Below are 14,899 nucleotides of genomic sequence, written 5' to 3'. Positions count from 1 at the left end.
CATCAGTGATAAAATAGTCATTAAACTGTAATTACGTAGGTGCTTCCCGCGACCTTTTGTTTTTTGTTTGAAATTACGCACGAGATAAAATAAATAAAGATGAAGTTTTATACATAGTTTTAATAATTTACGTTTTATTTAAGACATTTACATTGACTCGGACTTTAGTAAGACGCTGTCATGTGGCTGTTACATCTGAAGAGCACAGAAACGATTGCGAATACTCTAAAACTTATCGATAATCGCTCAACTCAACAACAATTAGTACAAATTGGACAATGCGAGATATCGCATATCAGGTACGCAACCGGCAACAGTAGTACCGTGATGCATCGTTATCAGTCGCGAAATCATGGCCGCGATATAACAACATTATAGTGATAAGGCACCCTTGACGCCGAGCGAACGTGATCGCTAACATTCATAATAGCCAGTAATAGCCACACGGATGGTTTATAAATAAATCTCCAAAACTCGTTACGCTAAAACAGAGATGGGTGTGCCTATGATCGACAAATGCTGCTACTGCGCCACTCTACACACGGGAACCTTGATAATTGGATACGTTTACTCAGTAAGTCCTTTTTTTTATTGTTATAATCCCATTTTGATACTTCCAGATTAACGATACACTTTTCTTCGTCAATGTTTTTTTTTCCATTTTCTTTATTATAACATAAATTCCTGCCATTAGAATGATTCTGTTAGTGTAAATATTACCTCAGATAGTGCATAGTATAAACGTGGCTCATCTTGTGGTATTTATTATTCATAATACTCTGACGTAAAAGTCGTAAACTGAAGAATTTCAAGGTAATATTTTCCTAGCGCCTGATAATTTTCGCATTGTTTATCACACGCGAAACATTTGCTATACTTTAAACGAAAGGAATAGAGAACAAAAGAGAAGCTGACGCTATAACCTGTTTTTTTTTATTTTTATTTAAATACTTAGTTTTAATTTAGTTTTACAATGAAATGAAATGGTATTATTGGTTTGAGTGACCGCGGTACACAAAGGATAAATACAGAGACCAAAACGAACAAAGAAGGAGCTAGCTTAAGCAGCCACTTAATCTACTTAATTCCAAAACTAAACACACACCTTTTATTCTTCCAGGTATGGGCACTACTAGAGCTAGCAATCTACTGCCTTCTGGTGACACTAGCGCCGCTCGGCAAGGACGGCACGGTGTCAGTACACAAGTATGTGCTGTACATCACTGCGGCCTCCGTTAGTGGCATACATCTCATCTGCTCTGTGCTCCTGGTAGTCGCGGCTTATAAGGTAGATATTGACGACCAGAATAATACTCGTACTTACTTTGTAAAAGAGTCATGTCAGACATATTGCAGCTATCAAGCTCTTATAATAATTATTATACCAGAGAATGATATTCTTATTCTCATACAACTAACTTACGTGTTCCAGAAACTAGCATCCCTAACGTTACCCTGGACGATAGTGACGGGCATCATCACCGCGATATACTTCCTGCTGTCGTTCACCGGCATCAGCCTCGTGCTGCAGGACGAGGGCGAGATGCTGGAGGTCGAGTCCATCGTCATCTGCATTCACCTCGCCAGAGCCTGTGAGTATAACTACTATACTTCTTGTAAGACAAACTGATAATCGGGACTAGGTTCCTAAGATAACTAAAAGGAAAATGCCCCTCAAGACTTAACGTCACCTTGTTTACTAATGATGGAACAAATATCAGAAACGGGTTACGTATGAAAAATGAACTCTCTTGTTTTTGTAGCTGTACCTACTCTAATGTTTCTATTATTTTTGTTTCAGTTGTCTCTGTATACTGCATCATAGTAGTTCACAGTCGACATAAAGAAATTATGCACCAAGATGACGAACTGAGGTTTCAACATTCAGGGAGAATTTATCATCCTGTGAAAATCGAAGATCACGTTCTATAGTTTTTGAAACTAGGACTGTTAAATGATACTATTGCCTACAAGTTTTATACAGGGTACGGGATGTCCACTGCTGGTGGGTGGATGAGACTTGAAGATACCTACAGAAAAGTGATCATGATATTGACTGATTTTTTGTAACGTGAGAAAAAAGCGGTAACTGGAATCAAACTCTTGTATTCATTCATCATTACTCAAAGTATTCCAACTACTATACTGTACTCATTGTATCCTATGCTAAGTAAATAAATTATACTATTGTTACATTTTTATACCCCTGCTTTATTTTACCTTTATGTTTTTATTATCGCTCGCAAAGCTTTCATCAAAATATTTTTTGACAGAAGAAAAATAGCTACAGTAGAACGGAACGCCGATGCTTACGTCACTCAGACGTCATGGCGCCATTCAAATTGTCAAAACAATTGTCTATCCTTGTCGCACTTAGTATAATCAATATTTCTATTTCACGAACCCGCCGAATTTTAGATAATTAATTGGATAGTAGAGATTTTTATTCAGTCTGTTGTCGGTCCGGCTCAGTGCGATTTGTTTTGTTGTAGTGTAATTTATTTATTAAGTCGCAGAATTAAAAAAGCAGGAACAACACCCAACATATTATTTGTTTTCCTAAATCGCAATTCGAGCTACAAGAGTACCTGGTGACTTGGGTAGAAGTTCAAAAAGGAGGTTTTATCTAGTCGTAAGTAAAGATAATAATATTTCTTTCTTTGTACAAGGTTACGGGGCGTTTGCTCTGCTGATAATTTTTTGCCAGATGTTTACTTACCGGTTATATCTCGTTTATTACTCCTTAATAGATGCTGCTTACTTTTATTAGTTTTTGTAGTCTTTTTATACTAATGCCTTTTTATCTTCTCTTAAAAATTTTATTTTGTGGGTTTAAGAGCCAAAATTGGTCAGATTTTAATTGTAATTAATCTAACTATGTGTGAATATGCCATTATCTCTTGTTGAGCTAATCAGCTAGATGAGCCTGTATCAATAGGCACTCCCATGTCACAGTGGGTGTTACTAGGCACAATAACATAGAAAGTGCAGGATCTAGGTCACTTCCAGTTTGGACAATACATCAATATAAATAATGAAAGTGTCCGACACAGTGACCAGTGACCCTATACATTTAAATATATAAGTGGCTGCTAGTTTGTGGTTTGAATTTTTATATATAAAACAATTTTTTTTACATTAAATCTGTCGCAAAATTTGTGGGAAAACTGGTTTGTTTCAAGTAATAAAAATAAAACATAAATCAATGCTTAACAATTTAATAAATTAGCCGCTGCCTGGAACGTTACCATAACTAAAATACAAATTTAATTAAACTGAGAGATTATTATTTTGTTTAAAGTGTGTCAATGCAGATAAACATGTACTAAGTTGGTTTAATATTTTCTTAGTAGTGCTTGGGCCAACTTGGGGTTACCAATATAGTATTGGTAATGCTATATTGGTATAGCGATATTTTATTTTCTTAAATATATGTATTTGTATCCTTATAATATATTCAGCAATGCAGTTTGGGTTAGCTGTTTGTTGTTGAATTCCAAGATCACATAAATGAAAACTCTTTATAGGTATCTAAGCTCTAAACTAATAATATTACTGCACAGCAACATACCAGATGATGTTATTTTTCACAGTGATTCATACAAGAAGCTCTCATAACTTTCAATTAATTGAATATTTATAGAACAGCGTTTAAAATCAACATAGGTACCTAGCTTGACTGGCTGTCTTGATTATTACAATTAACAATTTTAAAAAATTGCTTTTGTTATCCAGACCTAACAAAACAAACCATATCTTAAGCGAGGTAATCTAATGACTTATCTTAAATACTTGCCACAATCCAAAGACGGCAATTAATTATGTCCAATAAATTCCTGACAACTTTACAAGCAACTTATGCCCATTACTATAACTTAAGATGTAATCTAGCGAGCGTTAATTCTTATCAATTGGCGACATCTCTTGTTATGGTATATGAGCACAACCTTGAATTGTTCAAATACTGGCCGTATGCGCCGGCGCCGAGTGACGAGCTGCCTACAGTTATTATTAGTGGCCAGTACTAGGTGTACCTGGCCAGTGAGCCAGTTCGCTAACAGCCTATTGAGCATCTGCATTTTTTTCGTATACAGAGTGTTCTCCAAACAAAGGATACTATATAGTTCAGTTCCCGTCCCTGAATCAGCCTTGTAGTGCCAGACGGTGTGTGTACAATTGTGTCCATAGCGCCAGAGTTTAATAGTGGTGATGTCACTGACCTTGCTTTAATGTTCTGTTTCCATTTAGTACGATTTTTTTAACTGAGTTTAGTATTCAATTTGGAGTTATGCGATGTCGAAAGATTTCTACGATTATTTTGCTACACGGGCTTAAATATTTCGAGGATTATTTTGTATGTGAAATAGGGAATGGGACTTCATTTATAGACAGTAAATATTTATCTCGTATTTGTTCGTCCTGCACAAATGCCTCTGTAGGTAAAAGTTTTGCAACTTTCGGTCATGCTATCGAATTAATTTCGAAATGGTATATTCAACAGATGCATCCTCAGCGAAAAGAATGGATGAATCCGAATGTTAAAATTACAGAGATACGGGAAAATTGCAAGGGTGTTAAAATCGATAGGAACTGCGATATCCCGCCGTCCGGCCTCGTGATGAGCACTGATCCTCTGAGTCACCCGTGTCTGATAACAATATTGCATCCTATTGCCAATGTACCTATTGCGGGATAATCACATGTGGGAAAACATATGTCGTGTTTATTACTATCTTCAGTCAGGGCAGTTCATACACATAAATGTTATTCTTAACAATAATAATTTTGGGTCATTTAATTACCAGTTATCAAGGATAGGCACATAAAAGTATATTACAGCAATAAAGTGGTTACTAGGTGTGCCAAAATCCGAAGCTGACACTTATAAATTGAGGCTACACAAGGTTAGCTAAACGACGCGAATGATAAAAGCACTTGCCACAATCATTCATTAAGGATACGAGTACAAATTAATTAGCAACATGATGCCAATTTTTTAAGCTACGTTATGGAAATAGGTCGTAGTCGGCAGACAGAATATTAGCTGTCAAGGTTACTCGTGATCATGGCATGGCATCTCTTTCGTAGATTGAGTGAAGGATGACATATATATCCTCTATTTACTGGTACATATGTAGGAACGTTAACACTCACTTTTAATAGGTCACGGCCGGTAATAGAGCTAGATCTAAATTTAAATATTCGCTAGCAAAAAATCTAGCATGGTATTCGAAAGTGGGCCATTTGTAGCGGCACAAAAGCTCAACCTGTAGGTGAGGCCAATCAATAATGAGAAAGACGAGGGCTGTCCTTGATAAGTTCACTCTCATCACTAGCGGGACCTTCTAGCTTGGTGCAAGCCACAGTATGTAGAGGATTATGAAAATTTACCTATTCGCCGTTGAGCTTCTCCCACTTACATCTTGAGCGAACTTCTTGATTCATCTGATTTAAAGTCCCATTGCAGATTGCAGGAACAGCCAGTGGCCTTAGGGTGTTATTATATTTCTACACTAGTAAACTTTACTTCCCTCTCTTTAATTTACACTACAGTTGATGTTTCTGCATCCTTGGATAGTCTATTTACTAACTTCCCAAACAAAGTTTCTCTTGCATTCATCGCTTCGGCAGGATTCCCGTAAAAAGCTGTGTGTTCTTAGTCGCCTCACTGCTATAACTTGATGCACCTTCGTAATTACATTGTCAGACATGTATTTACTTGAAAAAACTTAAACCAGTTAAGCTGTTTCAAAGTTGCTTTGTTGCACCTTTAGTTCAGTGTAACAGTGACAATGGCTGCGAACGATACCGCGTAAGTAACTTTGTTTCACTTTGTAAGCTCTTTCTTCTTTTATTTCTTTGTACTTGTTATGATTCTTCAATTCACTGATTCGTCACATATCTGTGCTACATAGGTCTAAAGTTCTCAGTCCTTGGGCCTATTTCAGTGTCAATAAATCTAGTGTCTGCTCTAGTTGTCCCATTGTTTAGGTGATCGATCTTTGGTTTGCGTGATTGCGTCAGACTATAATCCAGGCACAGCGGTTACTTTAATTAAATCACACCCATAACTTTTCTGCTGACTATATTGCTAAATTTAATTAAAGACTGGCTTGCTAATATCATAAAAGAAACTTTGTAAAGCTGGATTTACTTACTATGTAGAGGGACACTGAGAATGACCTTTCAGAGCTATTACTTTCTCGATATAATTTCAGCAGAAGTAGCATTAGAAGATATGCGAATGAAAATTGTGGAATATAAGAAGCTTGTGGATTAAATAGCAGCAATGCATAGTATACATATATCTCATATAATAAACCTCTCGAGAAATGATCTTCACGTGACCGACCGACTCCGGGGAGTCTGTAGGTTAAGAACAAGGTTATACAGGCGAAACACACCGTCTTACTACTGTAAAGAACCTCTTTTCTTTGTTTCACGAAAAAAATCTTTAGGGTTTGAGAATTGCACAAAAATCTTTGGAGTTTGAAGATTGCAAAAAAAAACCGTTCGGTTTCTCTTGAATCTAAATTTGTGAAGACCTAGCTCAGGTTTTGGTGAAATCTGATAGTTGAGAAACAAAAGAAAGGCAATGTCAAAACAAAATAAACATAGTTTCAATTCAGCTCACGTTGCGTCGCAAATTCTGATCGACATTCCCATACTATCGGGATTTTAGCGATTTCGCTAATTAATTATACTTTTCCAAAAATAAGCGTTACGCCTAGAATCTAAAACGCATTCATTTATGCTTGTCATGATACATTATGCATTACATACATTTGGTAAAGTGTTGTTATGTACTATAGTTACATTAATTTCTGTTTTGTGCATCGATCTGTTGACTCTCACGCTGTGACGTCAAATGAGATTGCTGGCCATTAGTTAGTCACGATTCTGATGAACTGGGGTTTTGTGACGATCGGGTGCCTGCGTTAACGCTAATTGTTAATTTATTTGAATAAAGTTTCAGACGCATATTTTGATTGCACAAAACCATGAGTCACTTGTACAGGAATAACTAACTTTTATAAGTCTAGGTAGGTATTACCAGTAATATTTCTTTGTCCAAGGGCCGATGAAGGGATGAAGGGATGATAGAATGTCAAGTATTCATGTTGAGGATAGAGTGAATTGAGAAGGAAGATAAGGAAAGCTGATCTCGCCACCATACAGGATACATTGTAGATAACCACTTAAAGACGATAGACCCAAAAATAATTATAATCAATGCTAAACATTTAAGAAGTAGGTACAATTCTCAGAAAATATGTATAAACACTCCAATTTATTCGGTTCATTGTTGATAAGTTTGTTGACATGGTCACGTGTAACTCGCACGTTTTATCGCTGTTCAAAATATATGTTTATAAATTATGCAACAGTGGATCGCCGAAAACTCGTGGGAGCACTTTATTTTATGACGATGGTTTGGCATTAAACGTTACGTTCAATAGAAGTTAGGTCATCGGGCTAAAAATATCCACCCTGTATTACTTTTACTGCTGTACTACGCAAGGGCTTTCCCTAATGCAATATTGAATCACGCAAAGGGTACGGGGAAGTGTAATTTAGAAGTAATACGTCAGAGTGTGACGTTTTGTCTGCCGGCGCCGGCGCCGCCCGAGGCTCGCTACTCACGGCAGACTCGCTCACATTCCACTTCATTCCAGTTGCCGCGCGCGCGTCCACGAGGACAGTTCTACGATGGGTGTGCCGCACATTACCTCGTTCTGCTGGTGCATGGGGCTCGAAGTTGGCGCCAAGTGCGTCGGTTTTGTACATCTGGTAAGATATTTTTACTAAAAATTCCTCATGAATATTTATGATAATTTCAAGCGCCCGCTGTATAAATAGAGCGCTTCTTTCCGCGAATACTATTATTACAAGATCGTTGCCAAGGTTAATTTAGTATGTATTTTTCGCGGTTGTTTTGTGGATGCTATCATTATTCAGTTTGCATACAAATGCCTTAGCAACGGTGTAAACAATTATGCAGACGTGTCTATTGTTTTAATCTTTTACGACTTAACTTTTGCGGTTTTGTTTGCACTTGCCGAGAATGTAAGCTTAGCGATAACTCATAATTAGAAACACGATTTTGTTCGCAGTTAGTGTTATCTGACATACAGACTTAAGACAGTCTTGAGTTTTTTTGCTCAAGTTTTGTTTACAAAGGAATTTGACTGTATTATCATCACACACTGTATTAACAGCACATTAGGCTATAACTATGTAGAGTGGAGTCTACTTGCAGCGTGGCGACAATTGTTTTCGCGAATTTCGTGTTAATATTCAGGTCCACGCTTGAGACATTATGTGACATGTCGCATTTTTAACGAGCTGTTTTTGTCTAGCTCATTAATGTGCTAATGAATTCGGTTTCTCCATACTTTGAACGGTACACAGTTGGTCTGGTGCACTATCTTTAGATAAAGCAATGCCAACGACACGACTTCAACTAAAAGAAAGAAAAGTTGACCCTGAACAGTCTTATCGTATAACTCCTAATCAGATTTAGAAGATTATATGTATTTCGGCTATTTATTTACATAGCAATGCGCTTTAGATACTCAATTTAGGTCTTAGATAAGAATGGCACGAGTTAGATATTTGCTTTTGCAATCAGAAATTCAATGCATAAATGAATTGCTATATTTTCGAGGAGATGCCAGCTAAATAACTGATCAGTCTAAGAATATGTAGTTCCTATTGTAACTAGACCATTTTTGAGCTTCGAAGACTTAGTTAGTCCAAAAAGTGCACAGCTCCAAAGTCATGTGAGATTGTGTAATCACAAAAAGAGAAAGGAAATAGAGTAGACTTGATTATTGCATAAACATAAGCGGTTGACGACAATATAATCTAAATGCTTTTCTAGTCTTCTCCCGAAATTGCTAATACAGTACTGCCAGTTGCCAAAACGAAAGAAAATCTTACAGTTGAATGCCTTTAACTAGCAGTGGAACGCTATAAGGGCTGATGATGATGAAAATATTATAGCTACCAGATGACGCAAATTGTCCCTCCGCTATTGTTCAAAAACCCATAGGCAGTGTAGTGTAGGTACCTATCTCATGGAATACCTACCTATGTATTTGACGTTCCAAAACTGTTCAAATAAATTATAAATTATTAAAACTAGAACCTATTTTGGATGCTTTGGTTCTTCTTCATAAGACCCACTCTTTTTAACCGCGGAACTAGCTTGACGTTTCTTAAGCACCTGTAAAAGGTCTTTATGAAATAAAAACCTTTGACTTTGGTTTCTGATCATAATGTTCTGTTACAGCTGGTATCATTGGTGCTGATGATCCTATGCTCGGTGTTCGCGGAGAACCTGCGCGCGTTCGTGGGCACGGCGGAGGACGCGGGCGACGGACTCTACTCCACCTGGTACAAGATAGCCGTCACCATCGCTGTGGTCACTGTTGTACATGTCGTGCTGGCGTTGACTCTTATATGCTCCGTTATTAAGGTGAGTTGTTTAAAACAAAAAAAAAGTACTGAAATAGAAGAAAGGAAGATACGACGCCTAACAAGTGCGTAATCTACCAGTATATAGGTACCTATACGGGCTGGGACAAAAAGTAGGCTAACGTAAATGTTCATAATATTTAGCAGCAATATTCGAGGAAAACTTATGAATAAGTATGTTAAGAATATAAGGACAGCATCAGCCATAATAAGAGATCTAGGTACTATAAAAAAACACCTCTACACTTGTAGAATACTGATAAAAGAACTCTTAGATGTTCCAAGGGAAAGCTTTAGTTTACTTTTTATCCGGAAAACTTCCCATGGCACTCGAGTGAAACTGCTGGCGGAAGCTAGTGTACTTACATAGGTGCAGTAACTGTATTGAGATCATTCAGTCGGCTTGCCACTGATAGATTAATGGCTCCGGTATCAATGAATCATTTAATTGGGTCGGTTGAACTTTTATCGTGTAAGACTGAATAGCCTATGTGGGTTTTATTTAGTATTTCCGTTATCCTCCATTTTGTGCGTCTTGGCAAAGCTATGAAAACAATGCCCATGTGTATTTATAGGTAGTTTGTTGTTATGTGTATTAATTGCACGTGAGTGTTGAATTTCCTTAATTAAGGGTTTTTCTGATGCATATGCTAGGTTTTCAATAACAATACCAATCTAAATGGCCTGACCTATAGATCTACAGTTTTATTTCTCTGGTACGAAGCTCGGCGTTTGGGTTTTTCTAGTTTTGCGATCAAAACCTAAAAATAGAGTAGAGTATTCTATTTTCAGCATATAATAACATTGTTGTTATGTATGTCATGATATTTATTCTTGAATATCCATTGCATCTTTTATTATTTCATTGGTTTTGTTAAAAAAGAGAGTTAGACAATATTATGATAATCTCGCGATTTGAGATATATCCACTTTAATCAGTGCAAGTACATGAATAACTGTACGTAATTCCTAGCTCTGCTAATAATATCCTCTTCTACTTCCAGCGCAGCACAGCGGGCATCCGCCTGTGGGTGTGGGTGATGTCGGTGCTGATGGTGGCGGCGCTGGTGTGCGTGGTGGTGCTGGCGGCGCTGCACGGCCTGTCGGGCTCAGGCTCCGACATCTTCCTGTCCTTCCTTGAAGGAGTGGTCTTCTTCGGTAAGTTATCAAACGAGGTTGAAAGGTTCTTCTAATCTATAGACAGACATGTGAATATCTATGGAAATTTCTGACGTTCAAAAAATGCTGTTTTGCAGCCAAGTTTGAATAAACTAATTTTGATTTTGAAGTAAACTAAAACATAGTCCAATTACAGTTCGCGACAAATAACTCTAAAGTTAGCCATTTAAAACTCCTTGTGCATTTGTTGGTAGAGATACTGTCGAGAAGCATTGCTTGTTCAAAGTTGCCTACTATTGACTTCAAAACAGTAAAAAAAATATGTACTTATAAAAACAATATTTCGCAATTGCAAAGTTATTTGGCACGAACCGTATCGTAGATACCTAGACAAGCAATATTTGTCATTGTGTCGACTTGAATGCAATATGATAATTAATTTGTGCTCAACAATACTGGTTTCTGTTCCATTCACAACCAAAATTAAATAGCCAAATAATAATCTTACAGTCTAAACATAGACGATACTAAATATATTAAACAGACAATATATTCACGAGAAGCAAATGATTAATACTTCTACTTAAAAGAAACAACAAACAAAACTAGTTTCAAAGCAGAGTTTATTTTTTATTTAAGAAGCCAACCATCAAACGTTGTGACAGGGTCACCTTACCTTTTAAAGCCAAAGAATAGATCTCTTTTTATCCAGGTTTTGCTTTATGCATTCAAATTATGTGCAAAAACATCTTCTTAAAGTTTCCTGATTTACTTACTTTTTTATGTAAGTAAATCTGTTCAGCTATTACAATTTTATTTGATGCCAAACAGATGCAGCAGATGCAGTTATGCCAATGACTTCCAACCTACTGCACCAATGCACTTTATGTTCCATTTAACATAGAAATTGTAGTGACGGTATTCCAAGCATTGTTTAATGAACTTTGATTCTAACTTTATGTAAAATAAGGAAAATAAAATAGATATCACAGATACAAGGAAAACTAATATACCAATACACAGCCATAACTCTTATATCGAATGATATTATGAGGATATTATTCAGTCAAAATCAAAAAATCAATTAATCAAAGCGAACTACTTAAAGTATTTTGGTCAAACCTTATTCGAAACAATCGTCAAGCTAGATTGTGATAAGCGACACTAATGTTATGTAGGTATTACTTCAAAAATTGATAAAGTTAATTGTTTATATTTCTAGTGTTTTTTTTGTCGATATGCGTTTTTTTATTATTCTTAGCTCTAACGCTATATGGCAAAATCAATGATACTGAAATAGCACATACTTAACACATTTTAACTAAGTATACTTGCTGTTTTCTTCGCCTTTAAAAAATAAAAATATTGAATGCAGTTGTTAAAATGTCGCTGGTCGAATTTTACCAAATACCTCATTTAGTGCAGCTGTTTAAACAAGCAGAATTTAAAATATAAACGTTCTTTCCATTTTTCAGGTGTAATGGCGTATTGTATCCTGTGCGTGAACAGCTACTACCTGATGCTGAAGAGCGCCGAGGACATGGAGGGACCCAACAAGTCCATGTACTAGACCCTCACACAGAGAACCACCGGTCAGACTCTATGATTTGTTTCTTATTAAACACGATTTGTTACAAGATCACTGTGAAGGGTTGCTGACGTCACAAGATGGCGTCGTTTTCTTAACAAATACGCCCGCGCTGTCGGCGCTAATCTACGTGCAGAACAAACTTGTTACTTGGGCTTTTAATCGCCGTCTAATTACAAAATATGTATGGTACACCTTTCTCTACAAAGGAATTTATTCAATAGCACAACTGATATACATTTTATTGGCAATGTACGAGTAATGGTGCTAGAATTATTTTTATTCGATTGTTAAAGAAGTCATACCGCGCCATTTTCTTCGAAGAATTAGCACTCTTATTGCACTGAGTGTCTATAGCGGGCATACACTGATTGGTAAACATTTTGTGTTGTGAGTTGCACAAAGTAAGAATCAATTAAAATCATACGAATATTGTTCTATAAAAAATCTTTATGAATTTCTAAAAGTGCTGCAAAGTTAACTTTTGCCTAAAACTGAACAGAAGTGCTAAAATCAAATATAATAATATTATTTTCTACTTATTATACTTTACTGTAGCTGGAACAAAGTGTCTGTTAGTCTATGTGGTAGTTATGTAAGTGTTGATATTACATGTTTGTGTCGCCCTGCTGCGTACAACCTACCTTAATATAACTATACGACAAATATATTATTGAAAATCTGTAGGGACCTATATATGTACTTCCGAAAATAAAACTCTATTTCAAAGAGAATGGGATAAAGTTAAACTATGTTAACTATGCCTATGTATGTTTTGTATTGTGCTGAGGCTGGACCCAAAATGATGATGTCATTTTATCGTGAAACGGAATGTCAGACAAGGTTAGGAGGCTCGAATAATGTATTATTTATGTATTGTTCGTTGTTTCACTTCAAATCTATTTTTTTTATGTATCTTTTGTTTTATATTAAGACAATTGCATTTATGGTATGCAGCGGGGCTTAGGTTAAGTATAACATTTTATATTAATTTAGTAGGGGGTGAGCGGTCGCCTAACATGCTTAGTTTTCATTTGATAGCATTAACGGTTTTTTTTTGTTAAACATAAATATTGACTTTATATTTGTGTTTTGTTCTTTTCCTTTTTTTTATAATGTTGTAAACCCCACCGATTTTGCTACAAATCCCGCGTGGAGTAAAAAAGCCATCTGTAAAAAATAAACTAAGTATGTTATACGATCGCAATGTTCACCCACTTTTGAATGCTTAGATATTTTACTGTAGTGTCTAATAATAATCTATACTTTAAGAATATTACAATTTTAACTATTTAAAGGGCCAACAATTCTACCTGATGTTACTTATTACAAAAATATTTTATGGAGTGGCACCTTTTGTGACAAATGAATTAATAATCAAATCTTGATTCAATATATTGTAATTATATTCAAAAAATATAAAATTGATTCCAAGTTACGCGGACGAAACCGTAAGCATTTCTAGTCAAATGTTTGAAACAAATACATTTTATACTTTTACTAATAGTTCTTTTAGTTAAACTTGAATTCTTGCTGGTTCGGAATGAAATACTTCTTCAATTCCATTCTTGTTTACTATAGTTTTAATGCCGGAAATCGTACTTATGATAATAATATTATGTGCCTGAATATATTTCATCTCATGATGGAATAAACAAAATAGATATGTATAAGTAACCTGGAACGCCAAGGTTTTATGCAAATCAAAGAAAAAATCTCATATACTGTAGTCATATTTCTTATTATATAACCACAGTAGCGTTAAATGGACCTCTTAGTAGATAAATAATATAAATGCGTATATAATGTATGTTCAATCTTAGTAAATATGCTACGTTTTTGCTAATTTGCATTGCCAAGGCGTTTCGGTTTATATTTTAGTACAAACAAGTCATTCTGTATGTAGCGATAGTCAATTTCGAGAATAAGTGCTCCTTAACGATTGCTTCAAAGTTTTCGACGTATTTACATAGTAAATGAACGTTCATTTAATAATAAAAATATTATATAACGAACATAATATTCTGTGTTCATATTGTAAACTTGATGGTGAAAAATATAAAAACATAAAACTAATGGGTATATTGAATTTATTTGTTCTAAAGAAAACGTCCTAAAGCGTGTCTTACGAAATATATACCTTAAAAATGTATGTATTTTATTGTAATTAAAAATGGTGCATACTTTTTCAGTGTAACGTACACTTTTCTTCAATGTGCCAATCTCAATGATGTTCTATTTACAGTGCCGAGATTTCTATGTATGTAAGTTTACACGGTGACCATTTTGACTTTTGTAGCTCATATTATAAATGTAGCTATGTGATTCAATTTAATATTGATTTAAAATGTTGTTCATGCAACAAACTCTTATACGCCGTGTATTTTATACTCTGATACTTTGAAATCCAAAGGTACAGTTACTTAAGTGTACTTATAAGCTATTGTGAATTATATTTTGTACAATTGTACGACAGCTATATTTATTAAATTTGCTATTTCATGGCTTTGTTTTGCTAAATATCTTGTTTCATTTTTAACCACACCTACGCTGTTATCTACTCATGCAGTTAAAATACAATCAAAAGTTAATTAATGACGACGTAGTGGCAATACTATAATCAGTTAATGAACAAAAAAAACGACTGCTGAAAATAGTGATTTGATCGATTGGCATTTGGCTGAGTTTTCAAACGAAAAGTCATTAAAAGAT

General features: G+C 35.5%; 2 protein-coding genes across 2 annotated transcripts; both read left to right on the top strand.

Annotated features, from left to right (window-relative positions):
- The first annotated feature begins 207 nt into the window (after nt 1–207).
- Nucleotides 208–2,201, top strand: LOC110369817 (uncharacterized). Its single transcript, XM_021325369.3, has 4 exons — nt 208–574; nt 1,121–1,288; nt 1,433–1,592; nt 1,802–2,201. Exons 1-4 carry the CDS (start codon nt 494–496, stop codon nt 1,930–1,932), a joined length of 540 nt encoding a protein of 179 aa, XP_021181044.3. The 5' UTR covers nt 208–493; the 3' UTR covers nt 1,933–2,201.
- A 254-nt stretch (nt 2,202–2,455) lies between these two features.
- LOC110369825 (uncharacterized) lies at nt 2,456–14,707 on the top strand. The gene is made up of 5 exons (XM_049844403.2): nt 2,456–2,632; nt 7,677–7,791; nt 9,296–9,481; nt 10,485–10,638; nt 12,075–14,707. The coding sequence occupies exons 2-5, from the start codon at nt 7,711–7,713 to the stop codon at nt 12,167–12,169; spliced, it is 516 nt and encodes a 171-aa protein (XP_049700360.2). The 5' UTR covers nt 2,456–2,632; nt 7,677–7,710; the 3' UTR covers nt 12,170–14,707.
- Nucleotides 14,708–14,899: the final 192 nt, after the last annotated feature.

The sequence above is a fragment of the Helicoverpa armigera genome, chromosome 16 (genome assembly GCF_030705265.1).
Source record: "Helicoverpa armigera isolate CAAS_96S chromosome 16, ASM3070526v1, whole genome shotgun sequence".
Lineage (NCBI taxonomy): Eukaryota > Metazoa > Arthropoda > Insecta > Lepidoptera > Noctuidae > Helicoverpa > Helicoverpa armigera.
The sequence above is the reverse complement of the archived record's forward strand: the minus strand, read 5'-3'. Positions and strand labels throughout refer to the sequence as shown.

What these genes read in the sequence shown, in the direction of transcription:
- LOC110369817 (XM_021325369.3), top strand. Translation starts at nt 494, where the DNA reads ATGGGTGTGCCTATGATCGACAAATGCTGCTACTGCGCCACTCTACAC. An exon ending in TGGTAGTCGCGGCTTATAAG is followed by an intron (nt 1,289 to 1,432) that starts GTAGATATTGAC and finishes TACGTGTTCCAG; the next exon opens with AAACTAGCATCCCTAACGTT. An exon ending in CATTCACCTCGCCAGAGCCT is followed by an intron (nt 1,593 to 1,801) that starts GTGAGTATAACT and finishes TTTTTGTTTCAG; the next exon opens with TTGTCTCTGTATACTGCATC.
- LOC110369825 (XM_049844403.2), top strand. Translation starts at nt 7,711, where the DNA reads ATGGGTGTGCCGCACATTACCTCGTTCTGCTGGTGCATGGGGCTCGAA. An exon ending in GCGTCGGTTTTGTACATCTG is followed by an intron (nt 7,792 to 9,295) that starts GTAAGATATTTT and finishes GTTCTGTTACAG; the next exon opens with CTGGTATCATTGGTGCTGAT. An exon ending in TTATATGCTCCGTTATTAAG is followed by an intron (nt 9,482 to 10,484) that starts GTGAGTTGTTTA and finishes TTCTACTTCCAG; the next exon opens with CGCAGCACAGCGGGCATCCG.